Source organism: Manis pentadactyla, chromosome 16 (genome assembly GCF_030020395.1).
Source record: "Manis pentadactyla isolate mManPen7 chromosome 16, mManPen7.hap1, whole genome shotgun sequence".
Taxonomy (NCBI): Eukaryota; Metazoa; Chordata; class Mammalia; order Pholidota; family Manidae; genus Manis; species Manis pentadactyla.
The window spans coordinates 25,250,658-25,267,465 of NC_080034.1; the positions used below are offsets into that span (position 1 = coordinate 25,250,658).

The 16,808-nt window shown below is 41.1% G+C and overlaps 1 protein-coding gene across 1 annotated transcript in view; it reads left to right on the top strand.

Annotated features, from left to right (window-relative positions):
* TNFRSF21 (TNF receptor superfamily member 21) overlaps positions 1–15,937 on the top strand; it is a 58,881-nt gene extending 42,944 nt beyond the window's left edge. Inside the window, exons 5-6 of the mRNA XM_057494348.1 lie at positions 13,002–13,230; positions 14,546–15,937. Of these exons, the coding sequence (XP_057350331.1) occupies positions 13,002–13,230; positions 14,546–14,775 (459 nt within the window). The 3' untranslated portion in view covers positions 14,776–15,937. The remainder of the gene's footprint in view (positions 1–13,001; positions 13,231–14,545) is intronic.
* The last annotated feature ends 871 nt before the right edge of the window (positions 15,938–16,808 follow it).

A 16,808-nucleotide genomic window follows, 5' to 3' on the forward strand; every position in this document is an offset into this window, starting at 1 on the left:
GAAAATGCCCTCTAAGTAAATAAATTGCATTATTTGCCCTTTAAATAAATAAATTGCTCTGGTTTTGAAGGGTAGCTGAAAAATAGCATTTAAGCTTGAGTTATTTTCTTCCAGTACTTTTGTGCTTCAGTTTAATTTCCCCTGCTAAACGACAAAGATAATGTGACTTTATGTTTAAATCTAGATTATAGCAAATGGTGTGTACAGTATTATATATACTAGGCACCTTGGGCAATGCAAGGATAAGTAAGACAAAAGTCGTGCCATCAAGGAATGTGCTTTACTGTTAAATGGAAGAAATGTATACATACTTAGATGATATAAGAGAGTAAATCCACAAAGATGAGAGTGGAGGAAGTGCTGGGTGTACACCTAATCAGCCATTAAGGATCCAAATTGTGGATCAGTTTGTGACGGAAGATGTGTGCCAGGTGAAATTCCAGTCCTGGCAGTCTGTCAGGGGACGCTATGGTAAATTACTTGGCCTCTCTGCCTCCATTTTCTCCAGAGAAGATGGGAACACCTTAGTGTCTGTCCTATGAGCTGTTGTGAGAATTAGGTGTGACCTGCAGTACTAAGCACGTCGTGAAGGTTTTCTGTTCATAATTGCAATTATTCCCAGGCTCTAGAGGCAAGAGAGAGAGAAGAATCTTTCAAACTGGCTCCAACTCATATACGTAACAGATCCTGAGCACCAAGGGTTACTTAGTGTTGGGGGAGGTACTGCCACTTCCAAGCCTGCTTGAAGTGGATGGTGGAGCGTGAGGGCTGCTCTCTGGGTTCAGTGCCCAAGAACTGGAAATTCCAGCTAGTTGTAAATATTTATTCCTTGCTGTCTGAGCAAGAATGTTCCTAGGCTGGCAGGGAGGTTGTCTCTGGTGAAGAAACAGAGGTGATAAAGTTCTACCTTCTCAATGACTGTCAGAAGAAAGGGAATGAAATTGAACGACTGATTTCTAGGATCCCTTTTATGTTTTTCTCTTCTTTGCTTTCTTCCGTCTTATAGGAACTTTGTATATTTAGATATGCTTAACCAGTTCAGTCCTTGTCTTTTCTCTCCCTTCCCACCCTGCCTTGGGACTGTTTTATTTTTCTCTGTAAGAAACCTTGAGCAAATGATTACTCTGACTTAAGAGTTTTCTTTTTAAAATGGGAATTCAAGAGGTTGTTGTAATTAAATGAGGTAATGGCTTGTTAAACTGTGGGATGTAAAAATGTGAGGTAGTAGAGTGATGCTGACTGGCTTGGTTCAGAAGTAATAGTGATTTGAAGTCCAGCCTTCCTTTAGTGTTTCATTTAGAGAGAGGGAGGGAAAAGCAATTTTCTGTACATTCAAAAAAATGATACTAACTATTAAAACAACCACAATAATTTGAAATAATATGAAGTGTCATATTAGTTGTCTGTTTTGATCTGAGTTTCACAAATGTGGGGAATTGATGTTGATCAGGCCCGGAAGTTGGGTATCTTACCCTCCTTCCCTTCTTCCCTCCTTCCATGAGATAAGACAGATTAAAACTATCTTGTGATTTAACAGCTAGTGGGCCTGAAGCCAGAGTTGTTGTCTCGTCTCTTCTGTGTAGTAGAATGATTCTTTGTTAGAGATTCTTGATCCTTTCCAGAAACCACATTGGAGACCTACATCCAGGGACAGGGTTCTCTCTCTCTCTCTCTCTCTCCCAATTATCGTAGACTCTGTGTTGGAGACTGGATGGCTTTGCTCTGTATAATCAACTGGGAGAATCTCAACAGTGAAAAGAGGTCGCTACCAATGCTTCTGCTGCAGAGCGACCTCCAGCTGCTGATTTTCTGTTTACCAGCTGCAGGATGCAGCTGTCCTCATCTGTGGTCTGACTGTGACCAGCTATTTGCAGAAATTTAATATAGTGAGGGTGAGTTGAGGCAAATACCAGCGGTACATTTAACTGTTGGCTTTTTAACTATTCAAATTTGTCTTTGTCTTTAATTTGCCAGTTGGCCTTTTCTTAGAAAATAGCGATTATTGTCCTAGGGCCTTCAGATGTTAGCTAAACTGGAGTGTATCTAGCCCCTGCCCTCTGTCTTGGTACCAGTACAGCATAGAGGGTCATTTAAGGTCAAGTTTCTTTGCAGGGTGTGACTGTAGGCTCTGGGAAACTCCTGGGTAGTGAGAAGGGGACATCATATAGAGATTGTTGGCACACAATAGTTTAAGGGGCTCATTGTGTACAAAAAAGTGATGTCCAAGAATAAGCCTTTAGATTTTTAATGACATTTCAGGCCATTCTACATATTCCAGGGTTTCATTCAGTTAGTCAGCAGCCTTTTGTTGAGCACCAGCTGTGTGCCTGGTATTATGTAAAAAAGAAAGGTGGTCCTTGCCTTTCAGTCAGTCACTCACTGAGGTGGAGACGTGTGCAAATAATTACAATTCAATAGATAAGCAAATGTTATAACAGATGTGTGCACAAAGAAGTATAGGTCTCCTTATAACCAGAAAGCAGTGGTATCCAACCCACCAAAAAATACATAAAAACAAGAGCAGACATGCATTTGTTCACTTGAAACTCATTTTCTTTTTTTTTTAAAGAAACTGTAGTTTCTTTCAAGGCTACATTTCAGTCTTCTTCACTGAGACTTTCCCATCTGGTTTCTGCCTGGGGAGCCCAACCTGCTTTTTATACTAAAGTCTTCTCAGACATTTGACTCTGCAAAGAATGTGTGTTTTATTCAGAACCTTCTTTTGATTTCAGAAACCATTCACTGTTGTACAGAAATAAGATTCCAATATATTCCACTTCATGTCAAGCACTGGACTTCAGATTTTGAATCTCTGAGAACTAATAGAAGGGATGACCAATCCAATAATTTGACTTTGACCTCTTAAATTCAAAGCTGTCTTGTAAGGATCTGGTGAGGATTAGAGGTAGAGTATATACAAGAGATAATGAGCATAAACGCCTAGTCCTGAGTTTGACACATAGTCAATAATAAGTCGATAAAGACACATAGACTCAATAAATGTTAGCTAATATTTTCTATGTTGAAATTTGAATTTCACATTCTCCTTTTTTGATTCGAGCAAATGATACCACTCTACTTTCAACAAATGCACATTAAGGAGAATGGGAACCAGCATTTACTGACTATCTCTAGTGTCCCACATATTGGGTGCTTTACACCTGTGCTTGTCTAGCAAGCTTCATAGTCTTCTAGGGTATAGATAGCTATTAAGAATTAAAATATTTTCTGTACTTTGTTGAATGCCATGTCAGTTGTAAGATGTGCCATTATCATATGTGCAACGAAGAAAGCAGTAAAAACACTGCCAATTGTAGTTGTAGCATACATCCCTATTTCAGAGTTGTTAAAATGTAAAACATTTACATTGTGGAATTAATGAAATACAGTAGTTGAACTTGAGATGTACAGATTACAGAGCAAAGTCTGGGAAACAGATTCTTGGTACCTTCATATTGATGTTCTCTCCCTTCCCAACACAACACACCAACATATGCTTTTGCTGTTGTTTAGTAGCTTTTAAGGATGAAATGGCTTAACATGAGCAATTTATTTAGCAAACATGAATGGAACACCAGTTATGTTTTGAGAGCTATGTACCAGGTACTGGAGATACTAAATGGAAACATGCACACACAAAACAGGAAATCATCCCTCAAGATGCTAACACCTTTAGAGGAGGGATAGGTATGTGAGGCAAACATTAGAATATAGCCTGGGAAACTGCTGTAGAGAGGATTTGAAGTGGCTTTTATTTTTCTCCTGAGATACATTGTCTCAGCATTCAAAAAAGGCCAAGTCTATTTGTTGATGACATTTTCCACCATTTTAATCCACACCCTTACTGGCTTTCTCAAAAAGTGCTTTGGGAGGAAATCAGAATCAATATTGTGAAAAGAAATTAATTTTTTACATCAATTACCAGTGCTGGATATCATTTTTCTTTATTTTTTTTAAGGCCAAAACTCATCTGGATAAAGCTTAATAGCTTCCAGTTTGGGCCTAGCTTCTCCATTCTGTGCTTTGAGACTCTACTGAATTGTTTTAACCCAAGGCCAACAGCGTGTACACTTGCTAACAGGGACTTGCATCATAGTCAGTAGTAGGTTTTATTAGACACCAGTTAATTTCAGCACTGTAATCACTCACTCCTCACTGTTTCTTTGGGAGAGACGACTGTCACTCCTGATTCTCCCATTAAAAACTTTTTCACAGAAGGAACTTTGACTTCTCCACATTTTCACTGAGTCAGGTGACAGGCTGGAACGACCAACCAGTAAAATGACTTATTGCCAAAAAACACTAGAAAAACCATGGAGAAATTTTTTTATTTTTATAATCACTATGGTAGTTAAGCCTTTGCTGAGAATAATGTAAAACATGGAAACTATACAAGAAAGATTCACCTATGTAACAATAAAAATACAAGCCAGAAATATGATATGCAAATCAAAAGACTAACTGGAAGAAGTTATTTGCACCATAGGGTTAATTTCCTTAAAAAATGAAGAGCTGTTACAAACGAATTAAGAGACCAGTGACTCAAAAGAAAAATGGGCAGTCTGTGAACAAGACAGTTGAAAGAAAAGGAAATACAGAAGGCTCTTAAAGGTATACAGATTTTTTTTTAACCTTGCTTGGAATGAGAAAAATTCAAACTGAAACCTACACTGAGATACAATTTTAACCTCTCATCCAGTTTAACCCTGAACTCACAAGAAAGGTCTGATACTATTCCTGTGTTGTGAGGGTATAATAGGGAAAGAGGAACTGCATGCATGATATACATGTGGACATTAGCCCAGTCCCTATAGAGGGCTGGCATTATCTACCAAAGTATATATGTTTCAGGTGACCACTGCCATTGAGCATATTGTAGGAATGTGTCCTACATATGTGCCCACAGATGTCCCACATATGTGCAAAATGATGCGAGTACAAGTGGTCATTGTAGCATCATTTGTAATAAGCAAAGAGTAGAAGCAACACAAATACCCTTCAACAGAGCACTGGTTCTGTAAGTTATGGGACGTGCATACAGTGGAACAGTGTGCACTTGTCAAAAAGAGTGAGTCAGCTTTGTATGTACTACCCTCAAGAACTGTTTTTAAAGAAAGAAAGGCCAAGAGCAGAACAGGGCACACTTTGTGCCACCATACTGTAAAAACAAAAAATAAAAAATGGTAAAAAATTAAAAAGAGGCATTGGGGGGGGGATGGAGAATATATGTGCTGATGTATTAGTGTAAGGACAGGCTATCCTGGAAGAGTCCCCAGTGATTGGTAAATTACCACCGGGAGAACTGAGTAGCAGCGACCTGGCAGTCAGAGGTTGAAGTCAGAGGGAGAAGATTCACTGTATACCCTTTTGTACCTTTGGAACTTTGTACCACGTATATTCTAATTCTAATAGTGTGAATCCAAGTAATGATTTTATTAAATTATACCAACTGAATCAAATTTGCTAAGTTCAAGACACTTGAGTTGCAGAGATGAGCTTGAGCTTTTGTTCCTCAAGGTCATGTGATTCCTACAAAATTACCTTCTGTCCTCCGCGGTGTCTTAAGGCAAGCTTATGACTCGGGCAGCTTTTTTTCATGGGTAGAATTGTCCAAAGGATTTTTTGTGTGAAAGTCTTATTAGGTCTTATTAGGTCTTATTAGTCTTATTAGGTCTTATTGAGTAAAATTTAGGGAAACCCGTCATTGCCAAGAATATGATCTCCTCCTGTAGCCATGGGGCTGAGCTCTTTCTTACAAGGCTCATTTGATGTGCGTGGGGCTCCTGCTCTGAACCAACAAGGAGGAGCCTACTTACTCACTATCTTCACTATCTTTTTTTGAGAACTCTAACCAGTGAGTCAGCTCAGGGCCGCAACATTACCGTTGATGTCAGCAGCCTGGACCGTTTGCAGATACATGCACTAGCAGCTGGGTGGGGCACGCCCGCCTTCCTGCCTCCGGAGCCAGCTGGTTCTTACTAGCTTGGCCAGCTTGGTACTGCACTACTGTGGCTTCCTGTGCATCCAGGAGAGGAATGTTCTCTTTTTGTTCGGGGGCAAAGATTGGCTACAGACACCTTGACTTAAATGGGGTGGATTTGTAGCTTTGGGAATTCAGTTTTGAAATTAACTCTTAGAAATGATCAGAACTAGTGGATGATATATTTGTGTGTGTGTGTGTGTGTGTGTGTGTGTGTACTATATATAAAAGACTATAGCAACTACCTTAATTTGGACTTGGGGTACTTAAGGGAGAAACACACTATGGCCAGCTAACCTGAGCTAAAGTTTCAAGTATAGTCATAAATGAGGCCACAGTTGAAACAAAATGTTTAAATTATGCTATACTTGGACAGATCTAGGGTGGGTGTGGGGTGTCTTTTAAAATAATTTCCCAGTGGTCTTGTCATTTTTCAGTCCATTAGGTGGGTGAGTTCACTCTGCAGGCGCTGCTGTCGGCTCCCAGCAGTGTGTGACTCCATACCCACTTAGCTCTGCTTCCTCTGTGGTCTGGTGCAAGGGTTCTCAAGGAAGCTGAACAGGACATCTTGGTGTTGTACTCCTCCTGTTCCTGCTTCCATCCATGACTTCTAGTGACCCCATGGAGATCTAGACAGCATGACTGGTAATGGCCACTTGCTAATTGGTGATTTCGGTTTAAGTGTTAACATTGTTCTTTCTTATGCAGTGAGAGCATGTCCTTGCCTCTCTTTTCTCTGGTCTGGGCTGGACAGAAGAAGAAAGAAGGAAAAGACATCAAAAGATTAAACAATTAAAAGTCCAGGAAAAGTTGGGGGAATTTTTGACTTAAGGGTATTTGGCTCTTAGCCCTTTTTCTATTTATTTTCCTAACTTAAAAATAAGACTCATGAAACAAAGTTGAAAACATAGTACAACAAACGCTCGTACACCTACTGCTAAGATTTAACAGTTACTCACATTTTGACATCTTTGCTTCATCTATAGATGTGCCTATGTATTTCTAGTCTATAGTTTTTATCTCCAAGAGTTCCCTCCAAATTTCTTAGAGTCGATTACCCTTTTTTTAAAGGTTTAGAAATCTGCATCTTCCCATTCCCCTCTTTTTTCTTTTTGTGTGCAAAACATTTTGCCTAGTAAATTTGGATTTCCCAAGACCCTTTGCTCTGAGTTGGATTTAACAAGGATTCACACTCAGAAGAATAATTAAAGTCATTGTCTCCTATATCTGGACTTTAGAAAAGCCTACCTATTTTTCCCTTTTTTGTTGAGGGCCACCAGTGTTTGTTTTATCTTTTAAAGGAGACATCATTGTATGTAGGTATTCTCCAGTATCTGAAATTAGGAATTGCATAGATTCAGATAAATTTTGTCAGATAGGGCAGGTACCCTCATTATCATAATGAACCCTCATTTATTCCTGAAATCCGAGAACCACATAGATTTAGATAGCAGAGCACTCTTTATTATCTGAATTCTTGTCCTCTAAACATAGGAACCACATAGATTCAGATATCAAAAGGTCCTCATAAGGCAAGGACCAAGGACGACAGGACTTGTTTTTATCTGAGCTCAGTCTTGCATACCTATGTAGACCTATAGGAGGTCATGAAATCTCATTTGATCTTGATATGGGCAGTTGGGAGAGCAAGGGAAACAAGCTTGAGATAATATAATCCTTAAATAGTTGTAGTTGTGCATTTGTTTGTGACTGTGATTCCTTGGAGATAAACCTCGAGTGGAAATTGAGTTTTTTTTGAACAGTCACGCATCTGTTGATAACAAATATTTTCGAATAGAAAACAAAGTTAATGGCTGCAGTTGAAGTGTCTGGTATTTATAGAACCTCTCATTTTTGACTCAGGGCAGTCATCCAGCCCTGGGTGTAAGCTCTGTCATTCAGTTACAGGTCCTTCACTGGCTGAGGGGCCAGGGCAGCTCTTGGTGGCCATGTAAGTGCTTGTATTGAGTTTACAGGTATGTCATTTTCTCTGATCACCTTGAGTCCAGGCAGGGAAATGACATGGCTCGGGGAAGAAGATTGCTTTGAAACCAGACAGACCTGACCTTGAATCCTGGCTTTGTGACCTTGGCAGCTTACTTAAACCTCTGAGAGCCTCTGCTCTCTCATCTGTAAAATGGAGCTAATAAGAGCTCCCTTAACAGCAAATGGATTACCTATATTTCATGCAGAATCATTTAGCACAATATTGATAATGGCTTATTTCTTAAAGTCCCTTTCTGTTTAGATCAGCATGTAACAAGCTGATCAACTCAGATGGAACAGCAGTTAGTATGCACCAAATTTAGCAAATGGGCTTTTAGAAACCATTGTTAAAATGATAGAAATTTTCACAAATCTAACAATTCTTCCTTTTTCTAAATGTTGGATGAGGTCTGGAGGGAAAGTTCATTTGCAAAAGTGACGTTTGACTGTAAAGCACTTTGTTCTTGAGCCTGTCAGGTGTATCTGGCCACAGGGGCGGTGCGGAGTGGGAGCCTTGTGGAATCTGACTGGTAGTGCAAGGAACGAAGGGGTCAGGCCAAACCATTTTAGCATATTGGCAAGCAGCACCCAGACTGGGTGATTAGTGCCTCATTTAGGGGGTCACTGATGCATCCAAGTTGTTAATTAGTTTTATGAAAACAGATTGTGCCAACCACAGGGTGATTGTAATTGGGTGGTAATTGAAAATAACTCAGTGGTAAACCTTAGTTGAGTGAAGCAGTTGGGGGTAACTAGGAAGGAGAAATGAAGTTGGGGTGGGCTGGTGGGGGGCGGTGACAATAAAATAGCTATAATAAGACAATAAATAAGGTATGATTTGAATAGAGATGACCTAGTCTAAACTCTTCGGTTTAAAAATGAGGAAGCAGGCCTGAGGAGGGAAGTGGTTATTCTAAGGCTGTGCAAACTAGTTAGCAGTGTGTTTCCTTTCTTCCCTTTCAATGATATTCCAGGATTTTCATGACTTTGATTTTTAGGGGTTGATTGTGGGGAACATAAGATGCATGCTGAAAAGATGACAAACAAGGCGATCCCTGTTTGCAGTATACTCCAGAAGGCCACTAGGTCATAGGAGAGAAGAGAAGTAATCTCACAGTCTTGTTTCATTTACATCTCACCCTTGCCAGACAAAGGCTTGGAAGGATTTTCCTTTGGAAGGAAGGCTCCCCCATTCCGTGGGGCTAGAGAAACTCTTCAGCCTTCCACAGTGTGTCATCTTAGCAAAGGCCAGTCAGGGAAGTGATTTTTTTTGGTTTGATTTTAAAAGAGGAGAATGATTTTGGAGCTTCAGGTTCAGGTTGTGATTTGCTCGAATACCCAGAGTGTCACCAGCACTTGGGTTTTGGAACTTGGTTGAGGTCAGAGTGGAGGTTTGCATGGACACAGCTGGAAATGGCTCATTCCAGTACAGCCCAAATGCAAATTAAATCATTGTTCTCACACACACTGCTGCCAGCCTCTGTCACCCAGGGTTGTTCAGGCCCACCATTTTCAACAGATACCTTGTTTACCTAATCTGTTTGGATGGTTCCTTGTATTCAGTGGTCCTGGTAATCAGAAAGGAGAATGAATGGTCAGGTCAGCAACGAGCTTGAGGTGTGACTCAGCTGATGAGTAAGGTGAACCGTTTATCTCTCTTCCCTTATCAGTTTGGGTTAATAACTACAGTATCTGGGAAGACTAAGTTACTTGTGTGGAAACCAGTCGGGAGGACATTTGGGGCCCATTTGACCAGAATGAATTGCATGCTCTTGCAGTTCACACAGTACAGCAGTTCTGTTTCTGGCTGCGTGGGACACCCTCCCCTCATTATCCCTGCCCCTCCCCTTTTGGTCTGTCTGCCTCCCTTTACCTGATTTCCCAAGTGAGCCTTCCAGGTTAGCGTGGTCACCTCATGGCTGTAAGCAAAAGGAACTGTACTTCTCACATTTCTCCAAGGGGCCTTCAAGTATCTGGTGGGTCCACTGCCTTCACTGGCCAAGTTTTCCCAGAGGCCTTTCTTCTCAGTCTGAATATTTTGCCTCACTGCGATAAGTTGGGGGTGGGAGGGTTGCTCTTTTGTGCCCATGAGCAGTTACCAAAAGTATAGAGAGAAGCTCAGCCAAGTAGATGAGCTTCCAAATATCCTGTTCCTTGAAATAAGAGCTGCTACGGTATAACATTTTCAAGTTAGCAGAAGGAAAATATACTTCATGGTGGTGACTGCTTTTCAAAATGACATTTATTATTTTTCTAATTATAAAAGTTAGTATGTCCCTGTAGAGAATTTGGGAAGCCCAGGGAAGCATAAGGAGTAAGTTACTCACAATCTATTTTGAGAGTCTATTAATAGGTTTATGCTCAAAGCTTTTTCCAAGATGATGAGACCCTCTTATGTGGAAATCTGGCTTTCTTGTTTTGAGCATTTGTCTTTTCTTTTAAAAGGTATCTATATCTTGATAAAAGCATTCTTCATTTTCTGTAAACTAAGAACCATGAACTTTCTGAATTAATGACATAATGAACGTATTCCCCGTGCCATGAGGACTCAGTTTAGCATGAGAGATATCACAGGTGATACGATGCTTGAGGTGCATCATTGCAAACCAGCTCTGATGGATATTGTAAGTAGTTAAGATAAAGGGAAGGAAAAAGTAAGTTACTTCAAGCAATTTTTTTATAGGAAAAATGCAAATACCTTTATAGAAATCTGGAATGCAACCAGCTACTGTGTATCCTGCATAAAGGGAGGGATACCTATATGTGATAGCTGAGTAGATTTTTCTAGAAAGATGATTGTCAGATGGTCTCTGGCTTTAGCTGTGGTTGTTAGCTGCATTGTGGTGATGCTAAACTCCTAGGGACATTTTCATGTTCACTTGGCTCTTTGTTAATTACAGGAGAGCATCACTTCAGCATACTGTCTTTCCAAATTATGTTTGACATCACGTGCTTAATTTCCACTGATTAGATCCTTTGGCAAAAATAGTGGAAAAATGAAATATTTATAATGTTGAACTGAGTTCAGCAAGTGGGTGGGTGGACTTCTTAGGCTGTAGACATGTGATTGGTGGGTGGGAATTTCTCTTTTAATCAAGAACAGTGCACTACATTGACTGACCATGTCATCCAGTGTCATGTCCCTAAGAACCAGAGTGTAGACAAGTGCTCTTTGTCCAATTGAGTGATTAAAAAACATGTATTGGCATGAATGACAATGTGCATTTTTGGGGAGGAAGGGGCACATGCCAAGGCCTATTGAATTAAATCTTTAAATGCATGTACATAAACTCGGTGGTGGATCAGAAGGGGGCTGCTGGGAATGCGTGTTATTCAATGTGCTTCCTGCACTGGAAGCAGAAGCAGGGAGTGGGCGGTTGTACAGAGCAAAACGCTGTTGGAACATTAGACGTGCAGGAATGAGTGGTCTTCAGAATCTTCATTGCAAAAAATTGTTTAGTCCTTAAAAGTTATAAAATAGGCACTTGTGTTTACTCTGTGCGTTTTACAACTATTCAGTGTAATACTTCGAAATGAGGGTCAATGTCCTCTTGATTGAGGAACTTGAAAATGTTTTGCATGCCATGTGCGAGTCAAGTCCTGAGGGTTCTGGGTTCTGAGGGGTGATTAACAGCTCTGGGAAGAGCACACGTCACTCCCTGAACCCTGCCCCATGCGATCAGGCCACCTGGCTCCCAGATTTTCATCCATGCCAGTAAAAAGATAAAAGTCAAGGGACTAGGAAATGCCATGAGTGCCTGCTGGAGTTGTAAAGCATCGTGTCAAATGCCAGAGCCGTACAGAGATACCAGGCTGACCTGAGCTGAATACTGGCGTCCTCCCAGCAGCTGAGGCCTCTCTGTCCCCAGTCCTTTTACTTGTAAAATGGGTTGATATCACCTATCACTTCCTCCCATCTCCACTGATTACATGCCACCCAGCCACTGCAGCAGCATCCTAACTGGCCTCCTTAAAGTCCGCTCCCGACACATCAGCCCCAGCGGTCCGGAAGCCCACGATCTCCATCTGAAACCATCCTGTTTGTTTGTTTACTTCCTGTCTTTCTGACCCTCAGCCCAGCACGCAAGCTCCGGGTCTCCACTACGTCCTTCAGAGCTGGGGCTCCAGCGGGCAGTCCTGCCAGCTGCTTTTGCCTCTGGTATTCTGTTCTCATTCTTCAAGCAGTTTAATTCCTTGGTTTGAAATGGGAGTCAGGAAACCTGGAGTCTAGTCTGAGTTCTGCCACTTACTGGTTGGGAGCCCTGAATCAAGAGAGGCACTTCACCTCTCTAGGCCTCATTTTCCCTATTTGCAAACAGAGGGTGTCTTGGGCCACTAGGTTTGCCATAGTAAAGCATCGCTGACTGGGAAGTTTAAAAACAGATACTTCTTTTCTCACAACTCTAGAAGTTTGAGATAAAGGGTGCCAGCAGGGTTGGTTTCTCCTGAGGCCTTGCTCCTCAGCTTGTCGATGGTGGCCACCACCTCCCTGTGTCTTCGTGCGGTGTTCCCCGGGCGTCCGTGTCCTAATCTCTGCTCATAAGGTCACCAGTCAGAATTGGATTAGGACCCAATTGTACCTTCATTACCTCCTTAAAGGGCCTGTCTGCAAATATAGTCATATTCTCAGGTACAGGGAGTGACAACTTCAACATATGAACTTCGGGGAGACACAATTCAAAATTCTCTACAATTTGTATTTTAAGTGGGAGCTCTTTCTTCTTCAGTGCCTTTCCACTACTGTGAGATAACAGCTTGGTGAATATGCTTCCTAATTTTTAATGCTCATACTTATCCTCAAATATGTTTTTGAAGGTATAAAAGTATGTGTGTGTGTGTGTGTGCGCACGCGCGCACGTATCTAGCAATAATATAAGTTATATGCTGTCAGAATGGGAGAACTTGCTCATAAAATATTAATGGAACAAACAATGCCATCTGACAATGGGTTTTAATTTCATTTTTTCTCTTAATGCTTAATGTAATCCTTAAGCGTATAATAAAAAGAAATTTTTTTTTTTGTTCTCTCCCACAGCTGGAATCCGACAAACTGGCTCTCCCCATGAGCCCCAGCCCCCTGAGCCCCAGCCCAGTCCCCAGCCCCAACACCAAACTTGAGAATGCCACTCTCCTGACGGTGGAGCCCTCCCCGCTGGATAAGAACAAGGGCTTCTTCGTGGACGAGTCTGAGCCCCTTCTTCGCTGTGACTCCACATCCAGTGGCTCCTCGGCGCTGAGCAGAACCGGCTCCTTTATTACCAAAGGTACAGACAGCAGCAGGAATCCTAGAAACCATCTTTAAGCCACACAGCCCCACCTCACCCCACACCCACCCACCCGAAAGAGCCCTGGGCTTTCTCCTTCACTGATTCCCCAGTCCAGTAGAAGCTGAGTCGTTTGAATGACCTGTCTGGGATGACCTGTCCTGGACTCCAAGATGAGGGTGGCCTGGGAGAAGCCACGTCATTAGCCCAGTAGGGACATGCCTAGAAAATCTTTGCAGCCCCATCTTCCTGCCGAGAGCCTGCACCACACAGTGTATTGGTTTTCCTTTATCCTCACGATGCTATCGAATGTGTGTTTCTGCAGGAGTCTGATAAAATGTAGTCTGGCAGGTTTTTTGGAAATTATTTACCAGGCTATCAGAGTCCAAGGATTTAAACTCTAACTTATCTTGAGAGTCAGAAGTGTAGGTTAAGTGACTCTAAACTCACTTTGTTAAGTTTGGTTGCAAATAACAATGTTTTCAACATTATGGATTGGTAGTTTCAGTAAATAATCCACCACTTTCAGTTAAAAATTGAAAAAACAAAGGGTAAGGGGTTGGCATGCACTCTCTATTGGTGGCAGGTTTTTGTTGGAAATTTTTTAGTTTGGGTAACTCTAGTTAAATATTTTAGTGAAAGGGTTGTATTTCATGTCTAGTTAATTTTATGTATTTATAAAAAATGTTCTTTTTTGCATGTATAGATTTTGTGTACTTTCAATATGTATATTTATTTAAAAGGTTTCTATTTTATGCTCCATACTATATTTTAGAGAAAGCTTTTTATAACAGTAACAAAAGTTACAAGCCCGTAATCCATAACCCAAAGAGCAATATTTTCTTATTTATGTGCTTTTGCTCTTAGAAAGCCAGATAAACAGATTACTTTGACATGGAATTTTTGAGGGGTAAAGAGTGGGCTGATATCTTTGTTTAGAAAGCACATTGCAGATGGGGAAAGCAGTAACGTGTTTTTTTTTTTTTTAAGTTTCTTCAAATGGTTTGGCATTTTCCTGAGTTTTAAAATGATCTAGAAGTCATTTATGTTTAGGTGTGAAAGTTATGTTACTACCGCATCACCAACCCATTCAAACACATCCTTGTCTGTTCTCTATTAGTCAAATCTTGTTTGTCATCTTATGTGCAGTGTAAGTAAAAACTATGTGGTTTAAACTCTGCCAGCTGTACACTCACTCCCTGGGGAGGGGATGGGGAGAGGCAGGGGAGAAGCCAGCGGGGAGGGTGGTGGTAGCTCTCCTCTGCCCCCGGTACCCTCCCTTTACAGCCGTCTCTTCCCATCCCCTTCCGTGCAGAAAAGAAGGACACAGTGTTGCGGCAGGTACGCCTGGACCCCTGCGACTTGCAGCCTATTTTTGATGATATGCTCCATATTCTGAACCCTGAGGAGCTGCGGGTGATTGAAGAGATTCCTCAGGCTGAGGACAAGCTGGACCGCCTGTTTGAGATTATTGGCGTCAAGAGCCAGGAAGCCAGCCAGACCCTCTTGGACTCTGTTTATAGCCATCTTCCCGACCTATTGTAGAACACGAGGGATACTGCACTCTGGAAGTTACTCAATTTAGTGGCTGAGTGGTTGGTTTTGTTCTGTTGTGTGTGTATGTGTGTGTGTGTGTATGTGTATGTAACAGAGTATATGGCCAGTGTTTTGAGTTTTCTTTTTTTTTTTTTTAACCCTCTCGGGAAGTTCGTTTATAAGCCTTTTCAAGGTGTAACTTGCAGAATACCCACCACTAAAGTTTTTTAGGTTCCATAGTTTCTCTGTTTGATCTGCCTTCTTCTGCATTTTCAAAATTGTTCTGTGCACTTTAAATTCACTAAATGTACCACAAATGCCGTGTGGCTTTTCCTGCACACCGAGTTGCGAGGCTCTTAACTTCTTACAAGCATAATGGCATCTTGTGACTACTGTTAGCAGCCTCCATGTCTCATCCACAACCGCTTGTTTATTACTGTTTTGATTACTATTTGTCATTTATGAATTTTTCTCAAGGGTTAAAGAAATGGAAGACCCTGTTGTGTTACTATAATGCAATTAGATTTTCAGTCCTCTTTTTAATAAGTCTTGTCTGGTTTATATTCATGGCTTGAAGTGTGACCACACTGGACTGATGGCACATTTTTCCCCCAAACAGCACATCGAGTGCTCATCACTCGTTCTCATCTTAACGCTACTATGCTCTAGGCTGGAGACATGAAATCCTCAAGCCATCAGGACTTGCTATTTAAGTGGCTTGACAGTTGGGCCACCAAAGAACTCCATCTTTTAGGGATTGAGCTGTTCTGGAACATATTACTACACTTTGGAATGTCACAACTGAGTGCCAGTGGCACCTTTTCCATAGGGGATTTGCCCTGCTTTGCTTTAAAAGATGTGTCTTTTTTTATACACACATAGTCATCAGGTCTTTTGCCCTCAAGGTCTTGATCTTGGTGGGTTTCCTTCATTGTTCAGTCAGTTGTATTGAAAATGGCTGCAGCTGTAAGAACTCTTGTCTGATATATTTGCAACTCTGCTCCCATTTATAAACGTGCTCTCTAATGCTCAGTTTCCAGATTCTAATACAAAGGTGGTTTGGACTCCCTCTGTGTGGGCAGGGTTTGTGGGTTGTGGTGAGGAAATGATATCAGAAAAATGCCTTCAAGTGTACTAATTTATTAATAAATATAAGGTGTTTGTTACTTGACTAGTTTGAGTGTATTTAATCCTTGCCTTGTACATGTGCTCAAGCTATAACTTATTGGTGAGTCTCTTGGAAAAATGTGTGTATTCTAAAATCCTCAGTCTTTTCTAATTTGTAAATCACATAAATTAGCAAAGATTTGTGTCTGGAAGAGTACCTGGAGATTCATAGGGATAGATTGGAAGCACTGAGGATGTCCAAACATTTCTTAGTCTTTTGGGGTAAATCTGAGGCTCCTATTTTTGAGATTGTCCCTGTTTTAAGAAAGGAGAATTTGGAGGTGGAGAGGTACAAGTATTGACTCATCCTTAGAATATATTCTTCTTACTCATTTCCATCTAGGAAATTGACCACTCATGGGTCTACACAAGTCGATAGGCTTCTATATGAAACCTCATGGCCCCTAAATAATTTTAAGGGGCTTTCTTGGCATAGGCAGGGTAAAGTCTTCTGTTGGTGGGATATATTGCATGACACTATATTACATATACTATATTATAAATTATGTATTTCATCACATATCCCCTTTGGCTTGGGTACCCTGGCTGTACAGAATTCCAATAGTCAGGACTTTCAATGGCCAGGAGTAATTTTGAGTTCCTCTTTCAGTGAGAAACTAGAAGTAGACACCCTGTCTGAGCACTTTGACACCCGCTGACGTTAAGGGGTTTTTCTGGTTTCATCCACTTCCATGTGGCTGGTTTCTAGAGAGCCACCCTGGTATTTGGTTTTCTGGTTCTCAGACCAGGTTTCTCTTCTTCTTTTGTCGACAGAAGACAGAAACTTCACAAAAGAAAAGCAAATTAGAATGGGTCACAGGTGGTAGTGGAGGAGTCAGATTCTGTTTTTCTTAGAGGATTTAAGGGCTGCTACT